The sequence below is a fragment of the Balaenoptera musculus genome, chromosome 3 (genome assembly GCF_009873245.2).
Source record: "Balaenoptera musculus isolate JJ_BM4_2016_0621 chromosome 3, mBalMus1.pri.v3, whole genome shotgun sequence".
NCBI classification, from domain to species: Eukaryota; Metazoa; Chordata; class Mammalia; order Artiodactyla; family Balaenopteridae; genus Balaenoptera; species Balaenoptera musculus.
The window spans coordinates 169929058-169945703 of record NC_045787.1 but is presented as its reverse complement, the minus strand read 5'-3'; the positions used below and the strand labels follow the sequence as shown (position 1 = coordinate 169945703).

The following is a 16646-nucleotide window of genomic DNA, read 5'->3' as shown; positions in this document are numbered from 1 at the left end:
TGAGGCACTGACCTGGCACCCAGAACTCAGTCATCAAGATCAATATTCTACAAACAAAATTAATTCATGCCCTGAGTCCACGATGGACACAATAGCAACCTTTTAGATAAAGACAGGATCCACTCTGCCTTGGCATGACCCTGCCTCACTCCCCACACCCTAATCCTGGCCCTGGTGCCAATAAAACTTTATCTACAAAAACAGCCGGCCACCCCGAGGGCCATAGTTTGCAAATAAGATTTTTTTTCTAATATTACATTATTATATTACAATGTTATTTATCTTGATTACTGGGTTGTTGTTTTTCTTTCAATCACCCTTTTAATGAAAAGATCATAAAATAACAGTTTCTCATCACTGTACATTAAGACTGCACACTTCTAAACGGAGAGATCGGTGAACTGCTTTACTATGACACTTGAGGATTGCATACCTGCAGCTCTGACCTGAATTTATCCAAACTCTCGAGGGATGTGAACTCGGTGTGATGACTGACCGTAGCGGTGGCCAGTACAGGAGTGCGATCGTGGTCCCCCCTTCCTGGGAAGGGCGCGTAGCAGGACATGATCCCTCTTCCAGTTCCCGGTAAACAAAACAGCTATAACCCCATCCCTCCTCCTCCCCCTCGAGGTATTTGTGAATGGGCCAGTGCCCAACCTGAGGTCCCCCAACGGGGGAGGGGGGAAGCAAGTGATGGGTGGGGGACAGAGAGGTTCCCCTCAGCACCTGGCCCCCCGGGGCCCCGCCAAGGGGAGGCGGGGAGCCCTGGGGATCCTCCCGGCCCTGAGTGAGGTCTGTTATGCAGCATATTTGAGGTCAATAAATTACAGCAATAAATAGCAAGGTGAGGTAGGGGGAGGGGTTCCCGGTAGAAAATTAAAGTGGGGTGACAAGCCCGGCGGGGGGTGGGTGGTCCTAGGCAGGGGGTCCCGGGCAGCCTCAGTCCCCACAGCGCACACCCACCCCCTGATTTGGAATGTCAGACTGAGGTCAGGCCCCGCTCCACCACCCGCTCCTGGCATCGGGTTCACAGGTTCAGTGATGCCCGACTTGGCTCTGGGGAAGAGCGAGGGCCTTGGTCCCTGCAGGGGGCCGGCAGGGCTGGGATCCCTGGTCTGTTCTGAGGCCTGGCACCTCTGCTTTCGTCCCCCCCTACCAAGCCAAGGGGACAGGACAGATGCGGCCGCCTCTGCCCTGAACCCTGCCCTCCCGGCTGCCCAGGCCTCACCCTGACTCCCGACGGCCGCGGGCAGGGCGGCTGGGGTCCCTGGTGGATCGCACTCCTGCACACGGCCAGTCCAGTGCATTCTGAAGGGTGGGAGTCGGGGTAGCCCACGGCTGTGTGAGGTTCTGAAAGTCCATCTGGGTACAGATTGTTCATTTCACAGGCTGAGGTGTGTGGTTATGCTGCGAGTCTCTGAGATTCGTATTTGCTTAAAGGTTCGTCGTTCCTTCTTTACCTTTTCTGCAGTCCTGGAGGAGCCCCGGCGGTGTCGGAGCCTGGTCTGCCACTCACTCGCCCCAAGTCTGAGAAATAAATACATTCGTCACTGCACAGACATATTGATACAAAAACAACACTGTTCAGAGCGTTTGCACCGTCCGTGCAGTGTTTGCCCAGTGAGCCCCTCCCACGGCCGGGGTGGAGGTGGGGGTTCTCAGGGGGCGGGGACCCGCTGGAGCTCACGGGGCTGCGCAAAGGTCCTGGCTTTTTGGCATGAGAGGGACCCTCACATCAACCCACCCGAGGGTCACAGGCAGAGCAGCGGAATGGGGGCGCACCTCCATCCCAAGGACCCAAGCCCAGGCTCAGGTCCTGCGGCCACAAGTGACAGCCACCCCTGCTGTGCCAGCTGGCAGGACCACCAGGGTCTGGCCAGGAGGCCTGGGGCGGGTTAGCACGGGCCCAGGCTCTGTGGTGCCAGCTGGGCTGGGAGAGGCCGGGCTGGGAGGAGGGCTCAGGGGTCTCCACGCCACCCCCCCCCAGGGCCTACTCAGAAGGGGCTCTGGTGGAAGCTGGGGTTCACTGGGACTGGCCTTTTATCTGCTGAGGTCTGAAACTGTAAAAGTTTATATAAACAAACAATGAGATAAATATATTAGTATCTTTTTTTCTGAGCCCATTGAGGTTCCATACGCATTCAAAATGTGCTTTGGTTTAAAAAATAGGTTTTGTGCATTTGGGTGTGAGCTTTGCTTTTTCCTTTTTCCTTTTTTTTTTTTTTTTTTTTGTCGTGTTTATCCTCTTTCCTACATGACATCTGCTATTTTCTATTTCCTGCTTCTCCAAAACATTCAGGAATTCAGCGACTAAAGCAGAGAACTGTAAGCCGCCCTTTGGCCTCCAACAGCCTAATCTCCTGGTGAGGCTCTAACACACGTCCATGCACACACTCAGGAGCACGCATTCCACATGAAACCAAAGGAAAAGGAAAACAAAACCAAGTGTCGTGTTAACCCTGCCTGCCCCACAAACCCTTAAAGTCTTAAATAGGAAACTAGTGTTTTGCTTTCTTGTTAAAATACAGAGAAGGCTCGATATATGATACAATACTCAGGTGGGTACAACACTACGTCGCACGAAGGTCGTCGAGTGAGGGGCTCTGCGTCCAGTCCCTGAAGCTCTGCCTTGAACCACCTGCTTCACTGGGGTCCACGCCCAGGGGCGTGTGTGCAGCTCCCGCTACAGACTTCTGTCGTGTGGCTTAAGTGCCGACGGAGTAGGGGGGTCGGGAGAGCAGAGGCGCTGCAGGGGCCCCGCCCGACTTGCTGGAACACGAGTCCCCAGAGGGGAGAGGAGCAGCCTGAGGCCGGGGGCACCCCAGGGGCTGGAGCACCCATACCCCAACTCGGGCCCAGAGGAGAGGCAGCTCAGGCTCCCTGACAGCAGCACACTCAGAACACCTTCAGGGTGGCCGGCTGGCCACGCGCGCACGGAGGAAGTACAGGTGCCCCTTCTGAGAGGGGGCACAGGCGGGGGGCCCAGGAGGGCGACAGGAGGAAAACACAAGTGTCACGGCCACAACTGCCATCACCAACCAAAATCCTGTTCTCGCGAATTCAAGAGGTAGCAAAAGGTCAGAAGTCTCTCCACCTCGATGGTTTGTTTTGTTTTGTTTTGTTGGCATCACCTTAAATTCTGTGCCTGAGGTGAATGCCTTGCTTGCCTCACCCTAATTAGTCCTGGATGGGAGGCGTGGCCCAGCTAGGTGACCCCACAGGGTTTCATGAAGGAAAGAATAAGCACTCATGGTCAGCAGGGGTTTGGGCAGTGAGCAGGACACTTCCTTGGCACCTCTGGTCCCTTCTGTTCCACCTGGAGCAGCCCAGGATTTGTGGAATCCTTGTCCCATATAATTGGCAAATCCTTCCTCGAGCCCGCCATTCTCCGACTGCATGATTCTGAAATCTGCCCAAATCACGGGCTGCCCCATGGATTAAGACAAAGAGTATAAATTCTATGAATTACAGAAGCTGAGTGCTGGGAAAGACAAAATATTGAATCAAGTTACAGACCCTCACACTTGAGAAGCTGGCTGTTAGCAGGTCAGTGTGGCCCAAACTGTGGCAGGAGACCCACTTGGAGGACTCCGTGAGATGGAGTTGTCTTCTTTCCCACACCCAGGGGGCACCCAGCGATGGCCTGTGGACCCCTCTGCCCAGCCTGGACCTGCTATGTGACCACGCACGGACTCCAGCCCTCTCTGGGCTCACTGCCCCTACGGGAAACGAGACGGGGCGGAGGGAGAAACTCAGCATGAAAGACACTCAAGCTAGGAAGCAAGAACGTCTTTGCATCTTCGCATCTGCAGTGATTTCTTGGTTCTTCCATTACAGAGGGGAAGAGGCTGGGTTTCAGCTGAGACACCTCTCATGCCTCCGGGCATGTAGGGCAAGCCTCAGGCCCCCAGACAGCTTCGACAGTGTGTGCTTAAGCTAGAATTTCACACTGTCTGGCTTTCCCTGGATTTTCACCCTTCTTGATTTTCTGTGTATGGTAATTCTATATCAAATGCCTTTTTCTAAATCAATGCATTAAGGTGGTGGGGGGAAGGGTAGTGAGTTGATTAAATTTTTAAAGAAAAATCCAGCTTCCGTGGCTGTCAGGAGGCAGCAAGCAGGAGCCACTTTTCTTTATTTGCTGGAACAGAGAGGGGTGGTGACTGGCCCAACATCACACAGCAAGTCAGAGCGGAGCTGGGGCTCAAATGGAGCGGTACCTGCCAAGGGTCCTGGGATGGGTGGGAGGTGGGGGCACGCGCAGTGGAGGCTTCTCAGATGATCCTGCAGAAGGGGAAGTGGCTCTGGAGGAAGTGAAAGCCACAGACGAAAGGGTCACCTGGTCAAATCTTTCCCTAAACAGTCACTGCTGGGGTTCCCTGCCCTCCCCAAAGGCGGGGGAGTCTAAAAAGTCTCGATCCTCCCCATCTCTCAGGGCTCCCCTCTGCCACCCACCTCGTGTAAACTTTGGGACCTCCGCCTGTCTTCCCATCTCCTGCCACCCGCTTTCAGCCCTGGAACCGGGTGGCCTTCATGGGGAAGTAATGCAGAAAGCTCCCCCTCCTGCCGGGGCCTGCGGTCTAACAGTTGCCTGGGTGTTTCCGGTTCACTGCCAGCAACCGGTCAGACAGTCCGGGAGGCCAGGGGCTGCAGCTATTGGGAGTTTGTCCCCAAGATCCCCCTGCCCCGAGGTCACTCCAGTCCTGAAGGTAGGGCGCTCCTGGAGGGGGGCTGGGGCAGGGAGTGGGCAGAAGCAGCTGCTTTTCAAGGTTGGGCAACCTGGAATCTGGGTGGGGCAGAGCTGGGGCCCAGGCTGCTGCTGGCAACCACACAGCTTGAGAGCGCTAAGCTCTGGGGACAAGGCCTAAGCATGGGTTCCCTGGGTATTGTCACCGGCCCCCAGCTTCTTCCCCCACCCCCTTGAGGTCTTGTCCTCACAGCTGGACATGCTGTCCATGTCACAAAAGTACAGGGTCCTTCTCGCCACCCTGAAAGGTTGATGGGCGACATTTGCCCAGAGAGGTCAAGCAACCCTCCCAGGGCCACACAGGAGGCGCTGGGCCCCTCCCACACATGCCCTGCACTCTGACCTTCCCCCAGCAGCATGAGCAACCCAGAGCCACCCACCGAGACCCCCGGGGGCCAACGCCCCGACCTGGCTGACCCAGCCCACGTACAGCAACCTTGGTGAGAGCCTGGGAGGGGCCCCGGGTGGGGGTGGGACAGGTGGCCGGTGAGGCAGCCAGAGAAGAAAGGTTGAGTGTTTCATTACCATGTAAGGAACGCTCTGCCCCATGATGGTTTAGCTAGATTACAGCAGGGATTTTTTGTTGTTCTTTTTTCGTTTTTTTTGCCGTGCAGCATGGCATGTGGGATCTTAGTTCCCCCGGCAGGGATCAAACCTGTACTCCTTACTGTGGAAGCGCGGAGTCTGGACCACCAGGGAAGTCCTATAGCAGCTTTTTAACTACCTTCAATAAAACTCTTTGTTTAAAAAAAAAAAAAAAAAAAAAGCTGGATAACCAGCTTCTAAAAATGAGGAAACTGGAGTTCAGAGAGGCTCAGTCACCTGCCCAGAGCCACACAGGGAAGTGGGGGTCACCTGTGCTGGGCCAGATGTTTCTCTGCCACTGACTTGTCACTCCTCTGAACCTTTGTTTCCTCATCTGTAAATTGGAGATGGCATCCTTACCCCACAGGGCATAGGGTAGTTGGAGTTGGTATTTTTTCCTTTTTTTTTTCTCGGCCGTGCTGTGTGGCTTGTGGAATCTCAGTTTCCTGACCAGGCATTGAACCCGGGCCACGGCAGTGAAAGGTCCAAGTCCTAACTACTAGACCACCAGGGAGCTCCCCATTGTTTCCATTCTAGAGATGAAGGAATTATGGCCGAGGGTGGAGTCATGCGCACAGGACCCCACTCTGCGTGGCCTCACGACCTTCCCCCACTCCCTCCCCCAACAGGTGAGGTCCGTGCCCGCCTGCTGCCCTCCCAGGTCTGCTGCCCACGGACATCTGAGCGCCCCGCTACTGACCCGCAGCCCCTAACCAAGAAGACCCTGACCAGGGCCCAGTCGCTGCCCACCCACAAGTCCCCCAGCCCCGGCCCCACTCGAGCAGGGCAGCCTCAGAAGCCCCTTCTGGGATCCCGCAGTGTGGACGAGAGCCAGGCAGGCGACGACAGGGCGGGGACAGCCTGTCCCCCTGCAGAGCTGCCCTTCTTCTCGCTGGACACCGAGCTGGGCCTCTCCCTCCGCCGCGCTGGAGGCCCGGCAGCTGGAGGGCCTCCGCGCCGTGTACGCCCGGCTGCACGCCCGGCTCCTGGGGGGTCTCCCGGGCCCCTGCCGCCCCGGCCGCCGCTTACGCCTCCTGGACAGCTCGCCCCGCGTGGAGAGCTAGGACGCCCTCTACTACCGCTTGGTGCGGAGGAACAAGGAGGCGTGGCTCCTCCTGGCTGCCAACGTGAGCCCCGCCTCCGCCCCGCCTCCTCGGAGGTTTCCCCGGTGTCCCGTCCAAGGCATAACCCAGGGCTCTTCAGACTCAGGCCCAATTGCTTATTTTGCAACTAACTTACGAACAAACACCGTCAGCCCTTGGAACCGCGTTTCTCAGGTGTGGGGCGACCTACATTCAAATCACCTGGGAGTCTTGTTAAACTCTCCCTTCACGACTCTCAGGGCCCCAGTAGTCTGCATTTTAACTCACTCACCCGTGAATTCTGGCGCTAGAAACCCACAGCCGGCTGATAGCTCCCACTTTCCATCATCATCTTCAACAAAATATACTGAGCACTGTTCCTTCATGTCTTGTGCTGTTCTAAGGACTTTTAGACACTTTCATTCAGCTAATCCTCATGCAAGCATCACCACGTTTTGTTATAAGATGCTTCTGTTTTATGCACCACCGAGAAAAAGAAAAAAAAGATTCCCATCAAATAAACCAGACTACCAAGTGTCAGACACATCACCATTTTGGAGGAACCTCACCCATTCGGCAGAATGTGTTATTATGGACCCATTTTACAGACTGGAGCATGGAGGGAGTAAGTTGCTGCTGGCTGTGAGTTCTTTAGTTGACAGCTCCATCCTGGTTCCATCCATCTCAGAGACACCTGGGGAGTTTATTTTTAAATTACACACTCCCAGAGCTCTACCTCAGCACCTGTCCTTTTTAACCCCTGCCCCAAGGTGATTCAAATGTAATCCCCAGGGCTGATACTCTCCTACTTTCTAGAAAGAGCTTTGCTGTTCAGTACTGCAACTGCTGGCCATGGGTGACTTCTGAGCACTTGAAGTGGGGCTGGTGCCAATTGAGATATGCTCTGAGTACCAAATACACACCAGGTCTCCAAGACTCAGTATCAATAATAATAACAATAATGTAAAACATCTCACTAATACTTTTTTCATTTGGTGACCTGTTGAATGATATCATTTTGGATAAATTTGATTACATAAAATAGATTATGAAAGTTACTTTCAAGGTCATAAAACTCAGTATCAAAAAAAAAAAGCCTAATTAAAAACTGGGCAGGGGACTTCCCTGGTGGCGCAGCGGTTAAGAATCTGCCTGCCAATGCAGGGGAAACAGGTTCGAGCCCTGGTCCATGAAGATCCCGCATGTCACAGAGCAACTAAGCCCGTCCGCCACAACTACTGAGCCCGCGTGCTGTAACTACTGAAGCCCGTGCCTCTAGAGCCCGTGCTCTGCAATGAGAAGCCCACGCACCGCAACAAAGAGTAGCCTCCGCTCGCCGTGACTAGAGAAAGCCCGCACGCAGCAACGAAGACCCAACGCAGCCAAAAATAAAATAAAAATAAATTTATTTTTAAAAAAATGGGCAGAACACCTGAAGAGACATTTTTCCAAAGAAGACACACAGATGGCCAACAGGCACATGAAAAGATGCTCAACATCGCTAATCAGAGAAATGCAAATCAAAACCACCATGAGGTATCACCTCACACCTGTCAGAATGGCCATCATCAAAAAGACCACAAATAACAAATACTGGAGAGGGTGTGGAGAAAAGGGAACCCTGTACACTGTTGGTGGGAATGTAAAATGGTGCAGCCACTGTGGAAAACAGTCTAGAAGTTCCTCAGAAAACTAAAAATAGAACTACCATATGATCCAGCAATTCCACTCCTGGGTATATATCCAGAAAAAAATGAAAACGCTAATTAGAAAATATATATGCACCCCAATGTCCATAGCAGCATTATTTACAATAGCCAAGACATGGAAGCAACCTAAGCGTCCATCAATAGAAGATGTGAACTATATCTACAATGGACTACTACTCAGCCATAAAAAAGAACAAAATAATGCCATTTGCAGCAACATGGATGGACTTGGAGGGTATTATGCTTAGTGAAATAAGACAGAGAAGACAAATCCTGTACGTTTTCAATTGTATGTGGAATCTAAAAAATAAAACAAACTAGTGAATTTTTTTTTTTTAGAAGAAAGAAAGAAAGTTACTTTCACCTGCTCCTTTTCACTTTTTAAAACATGGCTACTGGAAAATTTGAATTCCACCGTGGCCCAAGTTGCATTTCTACTGGACAGCCCAGCTCTGGCACCTTAGCTGTCATCTCCCTTGCTACCAAGTGGCAAGCGTCCGCCCCTTTGGCAGAGTGGAAAGTCCAATCCCCTAAACACTATCCTCCCTGGTGTAGCTTTCCTTAAAATCATACTGGCGACCAACATCCGAATTAACACGAACCCCCTGCTTTTGGAGGGATACAGCGATGGTGGGCAGGTTGGGTTGGGTGGGAAGTCTTCAGAACAGGTAGAGGCACTGGGCGAGCTGTGCTGGTTTGGTGGCGGGGAGCTCTGAAGGGTCCCTCTGTCCCGCAGGTGCCCAAGCCAGGAGCAGACGAGCCCCACCCGTGTGGCCTAGGGCCACAGGCCTCGCTGGCCCGGCATTTCAACCTCCAGGAGCTGTGTGGTCTGGCGCCCGAGGGCGCACTTCCCGAGACGCCCTGGAGTAGCCCCGTGGCGCTGGCGGCGGAGGTGCCAGAGCTCACAGTGGTCCAGTGGCTTGTGGAGACAGGCGCGCAGCTGCCCGAGGAGTTCGCAAGGCCGTGGCCCTGCTGCTCCTGCAGCCCTGGAGCGCCCGGAGGCGCAGGCTGCGGCCCTGGCCGAGCTGCGGCCCGAGAACCTGCTGCTGGCGGCACCGCGGGGCTGCTCAGCCGCCAGGCCCCAGCGCCTGCTGCTGGTGGACTTCGGCTGCGGCCCCCCGTGACCCCCCGGCCGCCCACGTGCGGCAGCTGGGCCGCCCACTCCGAGAGCTGCTTGGCCCGGGCACTCCCTTGGCCACGTCCTTGGCCGTGGGCCTGGAGCACCTGGTGGCCCAGCTGGCCCGCGCGCGGCCCTTGGCGGCCGGGATGCGCGGTGCATTGCAGGTGCTGCTCTGGGAGCCCGGGCCCGAGCTGCGTGGCCACGGAGCCCCGCTGGGGTCCTGGCTGCGGATGCGCCACGCGCTGCTGGTCCTGCACCTAGCCTAGCGGGCCGTGGGTGGGGAGGTGCCCAGCTTGGAAGACTGGCTGTGCTGTGAATACTTGGCCAAGGCCACCGAGGACTCCTTGTACCTCGCCCTGGAGCTGCTGTGGAACTGATCCTTCCCATGAGCAATGCACCTGTTCCAGGGCCTCTCTAGGAGGCGGGTCCCCCTTCCCAGGGCTGGGGCTGGTGATAGGGTGGACGCCCCCTTCCAGAAGGGACCAGAAGGCCAGCAGAGGATGCAGCTGGGAACTTGGGCACAAGGCCCCCTAAGAATTCAGGTGCCCCCTTCCAGGGCTGGGGGCTAATGGCCAGTGCCTGCTGAGGCTTTCTGATGCCAGAGGCGCCCACCCCTCTTCCAGGTGTGGAACCCCCCGACAATTAATGTCTCTCTCAGTGTGTAGAACCGCTCCTACCGCCTTCCAGCAGAAGCCAGGATGCCCTTCTAATGCTGGGGTCTGATGGCCACTGTCTCCATGACAGTGTGGACGCTCCTCCGAATGGCGGCATCAGAGGCATTCCTGGCCCTGGAACACCCCCTTGTGCTGTGAACTACCTTGTCAAGACCTGCTTGGGGCCTCCAGGGGGAGGGAGGCTCCCTGGAACCTGAGACAGCCAGCCCACTCCAGTGGGGTCTGGGCTCACCTGCCCAAACGTGCCCATGCCCTGCCCCCCCCTACTCCCTCCACCCACCGTGGCCTCCTTGCTGTTCCTCTGTGACACTAAATTCCGTCCAGCCACCAAGTCTTTGCATGGCCTGTTCCCTCTGCCAGACTGTCCAAATCTCACCTCTTCTAAGCACATAAAGTTGCCCCTCCTGGGCCCTCTCTAGCTCCGCGCCCTGCCTTCCCCGAGCACTTGTCACCACCTGGAAGTATTTATTCATCTTTTTACCTGTCACCTGTTCACCTCACCCATCAGGCTGTGAGTTCCCTGAGGGCAGGGGCCAGGCTGAACACGCGCTAGGCGTTTAACTGATGGAATAAACAAAGTGGTATACAACAGGGGACCTGAGGGAGAAAATGAGGTCTCGGTTTATACCTCTGAAAAATGGACATAGGAGCCCTGAGGGGCCCCACGGCCGTAGCCTGGGGTCTCCAGTCATGCCCCCTCACTCACCCCAACCCTACCATGGTGATCCTGGGGGGAACTTTCTGACCCCCAGGTATGACCAGGGCCCTCTCCTGCTCAGACCTCTCCCATGGCTCCCTAGTGCCTTCACAGTACAATGGGGCTCTTCTAAAGGCTCTGCATGCTCTCTGGCCAGCCCCGCCTGCCACATCACCATCCGTGGAGGTGCTTTCTGGCCTCCAGGGCTTGCCCGTTGCTCCCTCCACTGCAGACACCCTCCCCCCTACCTCTGCTTCAGACTCCTGTACCTCCTCCAACACCCCGACTCCAAACCCCTTTCTCGGCCCTTGCCCTGCCAACGTGGACTGGAGACAGCTGTCTCCCCAAACCTTTGAAAGCCAACTCCATCATCATTCAGGTAGCTGAATAGCCCACCCAACCCCCAAATATACTTGAATCCCCCTAAACCCCGTCCTCCTCAGTAAAAGATACCCGCTTGGCAGCCTGTTTGTCAATCGCCGGGCCACGCTCGCAGATGCAGCCAGCAGGTGGCGCTAAAGCCCTGCAGCTCTTCCGCCTTCCGCCCCCACCTCACCACAGCCCCCCCCCCCCCACCCCGGCCACTGCAGTATCTTCGCCTTCTGGCTGCCTCAGACCTCCCCACCTCTGCCCCGGCCAGGACACCCACCAGCAGTGCTCCTGCCCCAGCACGACACTGTACAAAGGCTAAAGGGCAGGGTGCCCACGGCTAGACACCACCCCGCCCCCAAGCTGGAAAAGTCCCAGGCAGCCCCTGCCCCGCCCCCCGCCACTTCCCAGGACCCAGTGAACAGCTTCAGACTGGAACCAGGCCGCTCCAGCCAGCCTCAGCCGCCCCAGGGAATGGCACTGGGAAAGGGGAGTGACGGCCCAAGCTGTGGGGTGGGGCAGGCTGCCATCTGCCCTGGAAGTGGCGGGAAGGCGAGGTATGGAGCAGCTGGGCTGGAGCCCCAGGGCAGAGCTGCCCACAGGAGGCCAAGGCTGGCTGTGGGCAGAGATGAGACCAGGCCCTTGGCTTCCCCACCCCTCTGCAGAAAGAAGCGTGTGTAGCGGAGTCACTCAGCTCAGGACGCTCGCACAGCTCCCTGAACCCCAGGCAACCTCGAGGCCCCCCTCCCCTCGGCCCCGGCCCCCCCCTCCACCTGCCCTCCATTCAGACAGCGCCCCTGTCAACACCACTGAGCCAACACAGGTCTTGGAAGGGTAATCGTTTTATTTGGATTTTTGAGAGCAATAGAAGGGTAGATTAATACCTATCTTTCCAAGTTAAGAGACCTAAGACTGTTTCCAAAAGACTTCAAATAAGAAACTCCTCCTCAAGGTACAAGGATAACCTGAATCATCTTAAACCAGCAATAAAAAAGTAAAATATAAATTTTTATTTAGAATTAAAGCAAATACTTCAGTATCACAAACACAATATTAAACTTCAAGAAATACACGGCTAATTTGGAGTGAGCATTTATTTGCACAATTACGACATGCGGACAAACCCAGCAGGTGAGCAGGCTGACGCAGGTCAGCGCGCAGTCGATCACACCACCCGCCCGCGGCACGGCAGCAAGTGCACACGGAACGGTCTGCAATCGAGCCCCAGGGGCCTCAGGGGCCTCGCGCTACTCCTCCTCACCGGAGGACTCCCTCTCAAACGTGTAGGCCATGAAGCAAGCGTCGGGTCTCCTGGGGACAAGGGGATGCCCCGGTCTCACAATCTCAAAGCCCAGAAAGCTGAAGGTACGGAGCAGGGCGGCTGCGGAGGAGACACCATCAGGTCAGAAGCCCGTCCGCCTGCAGGGCCCAGAGTCCCGCCGGCCCGGGCACCGCCTGAGACAGAAGGCCCAAGTCTAGGGCAAGGGGGCTGCCCAGCAGGCTGTAGCGCGGCCCCTGCACCGCGTGGACCCCACCCTGGGCCTGGCCTCCAGGGCAGTGGGCAGCCTCTCCCGTCTCCTCTACCCCGCGTGGAGATCACTCACCTCGGTCATCGCGGTTCTTATGGAGGCAAACGAAGACGTGGTCAGCGCGGAGCTGCTCCTCAGCAAACTCGAGAAGAACTGCGAAGCTGAGGTTCCAGCGTCAGGGCCCACGCCCCGGCCGCCCCACAGGGGCCCTAGCCCAGCTCTCCCACTTCTGTCTGTGGCCTCATCTGCATACTGGGAGCACCAGCCTCTCCCAGGTCTAATCCAGGGTCAGCCTTGCCACTGCTGACATTGGAGCCAGGTCACTCTGGGGGACCATGCTGGGCACTGTGGGGTACCCCTGGCCCCACCCACTTGACACCAGGAGCAACACCCACAATGTGACAACCACAGATGGCCCCTGGTGTCCCTTGGGTGATACTGCTGGTCCACTGCTTAAAAGGGGAACCCTCACTCCGGAAACAATAACCACCGCCTGGCTCCTGACTCAGGCTTCCCTCCTCTGGAGTCCAACTTTGAGGTGCAAACACGGTTTGCCTCGCTCTGCCCCCCAGGCACACACAGGCCCGCCCTCACCTGTCCTTGCTCCCCTCGGGCAGAGCGCCGCCTGGGATCTCAACGTAGAGGCAGCTGTTGCTCAGCACCGCTCTCCAGTTAATGTGTTTGGCATCCGTGAGCCTGGACTGGACGTTAAAAATTCTCGTCTTGTTATTAGACGTTAGTTCCTCTGTTACATTCAGCCGATTATCCTGCGGAAGAAAACCAAATCCAACCTTGAACGCCAGCCTTCACAGCCTGGGGATCTTCCCCCTTGGTACCCTGACAGTCTGGAAAACCCAGAAAAGCACCCATATGACCGTTCACCCCACGCCCTGCAGCGCTGTTTGGGTGTGGAGCCTCCCGGGCCTCTGAGGAATGGTGGTTCCACCCAAGGCCAGAGCAGGAGCCCCAGGCTGAGCACAAACAGCAGCTGCCAACAGCTACTAGAGACTCAGTCAAAGCCTGCGCTGCAGTCTGCACCTCTGTTCCTTCAATCTTGGGTTCAGGAAAACCATGTGGAGAGTTCCCGGCACACGAAAGGTGCATAAAACATTTTGTGGGTCTGGCTACTCTCTCCCCCCCACCTCACGTACCCAGGGGTCCGAGGAACGAGGATACTTACAGAGTAAAATAAATTAGCTGAAAGATTGTGATCCCTCTGACTATTCCCTCGCCCACCTGGGATCTTCAGGGGTGGGTGAGGGACATCAGGAGCACCACCGAGGCCCTGGACCCAGGTTACTACAGCAGTTGATGGACACCCTGGAACTGGAGGAAAGGCACCGGTGAGCAGCACTGGGGGAGACGCCCCGCCTCCGCTGACAGGGCCCCGAGCCCCAGCAAGGCCAAGCGGAAGACCAAGGCCTACCAGAGCCCAGGTCCCTGGGACGCGCCTCCATCTTTCAAGCGCAATGTTTACGCCGGGTGCAGAGTCAACATCTGCCTCCGTCTGGTCAGCAGCCACAGCAACAAGAAGCCCCTCAAATCCACCTCCTCAGGTGGTGACGCTGGTAAGGTCCAACCCGTCCCCTGGGTGCCTCTTCTACCCTTTAACTATCTTCTGACCGGCGCTAAGTGTCGCCCCACCCAGCCCTGCGCCAGGTTCTACTTCCCACTTCTAAGTCCAGCGCTTCAGCTTCCCCTTTTCCACTTTGCAGTCTCCAGCAGACCTGAAGCTCTAACAGCCTTCTTAGGAGTCCAGCAAAGCCGTCCTTCCACTGAAGCAGCCCCTACTGCGGCCCTTTCGTCGTCGGCACCCGCCGGGAGGCGCGGGGCCAGTTCGGTGTCCCCGCCGGCGCAGCGGAGACGGGCCCGCGCAGACGCCCTCCCGCGCGCACCCCGAGGCCTCCGCTTGCGTCATCTCGGCAGAGCGGCCCTCGGCCCCGGGGGAGGTTTTCACAATCGCGCAGCCGGCAGCGCCAGCAGCCATTTGCTGCGCAGTGTCAACAGGCCCCGCGGTCGCCTCCATTTTGCTCGGCTCCCATCCGGGGCGCCCGACCCGCGGGCGTCGGCATCGTGGCTCAAGGCCCGCGCGAGAGCACCCCCGGGGCCGTGGTCAAACAGCTCGCGATCCGCGCCGAGCGCGGCTCACCTAGACCCCCGCCCCCGGCCACGACCGCCCTCGACCCAGCCGTCCTACGGGGGAGAGGCGGGCCGGCCGCCACGCCGAGAAGGGCCCCGGGCGCCGTCTACGTGGCGCCGCCCAGCTCCGCGCATCCTCGGGGCTAAAAAGTGACCGCGAGGGCGGCCGCGTCCCGGGGCCACGTCGGGGCGCGGGATAGGGGGAAGGGCCGCTCCGCTAAGCGCTTAAAACCTCCGCGCCCGCAAAGCGCAGATTCCCGCGACCCGCCGGCCCGACCGCCCTCCAAACCCGACCCCGGAACCTCCCACCCCCAAACCGGACCGTGGACTCCCGTGCTCCCCAATCCCAACCAGATACCCTGGCGACCCCCCAATCCAACCGCAAATCCTCGTGTCCCCCCCAATCCGACCAAGTAGACTGCGGGCCCCTCAATCCAATCAGAGACCCCCTTTGCTCCCCCCCCGCCGCGACTGTGGCCTCGACAAAGGGGCGGACCTCGCGCTCCCGGGACTTCCGTGGCGCCCCGCGGCCGGCCGCCTGCGGGCCTGCGCGGCGGCGCTTCTGGAAGCTTCGGGCGGGGGCGGGGCGCTCACCTCTCGCTGCTGCGGCCTCCGCGGCTGTGCAGGCTGAGGAGCGGCATGGTGCGGGTGGCGTGGACGGTGGCGCTGGGTTTATCCCCCTCCTTTTCTCTGGCGAAGCAGTGGCTGTTCAGGATCCGCTGCAGGGAGGATTTCACCATCCGGCCGCTGGGGTCCGAAACCAGGAAAACCTCCGCTGCGCCTCTCCGCGACCCCGCCGCTGCTCGCCGTTCGCAAAATGGCGCCTCCGCCGCCGCCCGCCTTTATACGTACCGCGCCCAGGCCACGCCCCCCCCACGCCGCGGGAACGCGGCCGCACGAGGGAGTGGGGCCACCAGGAAGCCCAGGAGCGCCCGCCCCTCTCGGCGTCTGATTGGCAGACGGCGAGGGACCCGGGGTGGGGCCGCGCCTCGGACTGAGCAGGACGCGTCGGGTCCCGCCCCCTCCCCCTCCCCGTCTTAGCTCTGCGGGCGCGCGGAGGGGGCGGGGCCGGCGTGGCGTCGGGAACGCGCGCCGCGCGCCGCGCCGCGCCGCGCCTCGCCCCGCCCCGCCCCGCAGCCGGGCCTGGGGGCCTGGGCGTGTCGCTGCGCCCGCTTTCGGGGGACTCGCGGTGGCCACGTCTCCGCGGTGGTCCCTGTCGCCCTCGCTAGGGTCCCCTCCCTCTAAAGGACTCCCTCCCCTTAGCGGCTCTTGGCGACAAAGGCCCCGGGTATTTGGAGAGAAGGGTCCCAGCTCCCACACCGCCCCATAGAACAAAACTATTTTCAGTAATAACCTCATAATGATCGATCCTAATAATGGTGTTTCTGGATTCGGTCTTTCACGTGTTAAAACAATTTACAGTTTACTTTAAATGTCAAAGATATTATTCAAATTCAGGAAAATATTTCGCGTCACATTTGGACTTAAGCAAAAATGCTTTTCCTTGCAGATAAACTCACAAAGATATTTCACGTGTGAACTAAAATTTGCCCCAAGCAAAAATATTGTTCTTGCAGGTCCCACTTTGTTTCATGTTTTTACGTTTTAAGCACAGAGTCTCTGAAGAGTTACATGGAATGAAGTAACTCCTACTTGTTTCTTTGTCTTTACAATCCCTGCCTGTCCTTTTTATCTCATTTTTATTTCCAAGCTACTGTGTCCGTTGGGGTTAGAGGCACAAACTTTCTGCAAAAGGACCTTGAATTATTACAAAACTGATAGAAATTTACTCTCCAAAGCATGTGGCGAAGTCCCTGTGTGTCTCCAGATACCCTTCCATGTGGAATGCAGAATTTATTGTTTACGTATACAGCATTTATAAGTAATACAAACATCTAATTTACAGCTTCTGTATGTACATTATTAAAACTCAACAGAGACTGTAATAATTGCAAATGTTAGGCCAACCAAAGAAATTTACCAGAGAAAGAATAT

The 16646-nt window shown here is 57.2% G+C and overlaps 2 protein-coding genes across 2 annotated transcripts; one reads left to right on the top strand and one right to left on the bottom strand.

Moving 5' to 3' along the window:
• The first annotated feature begins 5104 nt into the window (after positions 1–5104).
• Positions 5105–9620, top strand: PEAK3 (PEAK family member 3). The gene is given in 8 exon segments (XM_036847392.1): positions 5105–5131; positions 5133–5187; positions 5962–6088; positions 6237–6459; positions 8860–9079; positions 9082–9105; positions 9108–9255; positions 9257–9620. Coding segments are annotated over 8 exon segments (1188 nt in total).
• Positions 9621–11809: 2189 nt separating this feature from the next.
• OAZ1 (ornithine decarboxylase antizyme 1) lies at positions 11810–15482 on the bottom strand. Its single transcript, XM_036848610.1, is given in 6 exon segments — positions 11810–12364; positions 12588–12673; positions 13107–13279; positions 13693–13779; positions 13781–13838; positions 15246–15482. Coding segments are annotated over 6 exon segments (684 nt in total). The 5' UTR covers positions 15392–15482; the 3' UTR covers positions 11810–12230.
• Between the last annotated feature and the right edge of the window lie 1164 nt (positions 15483–16646).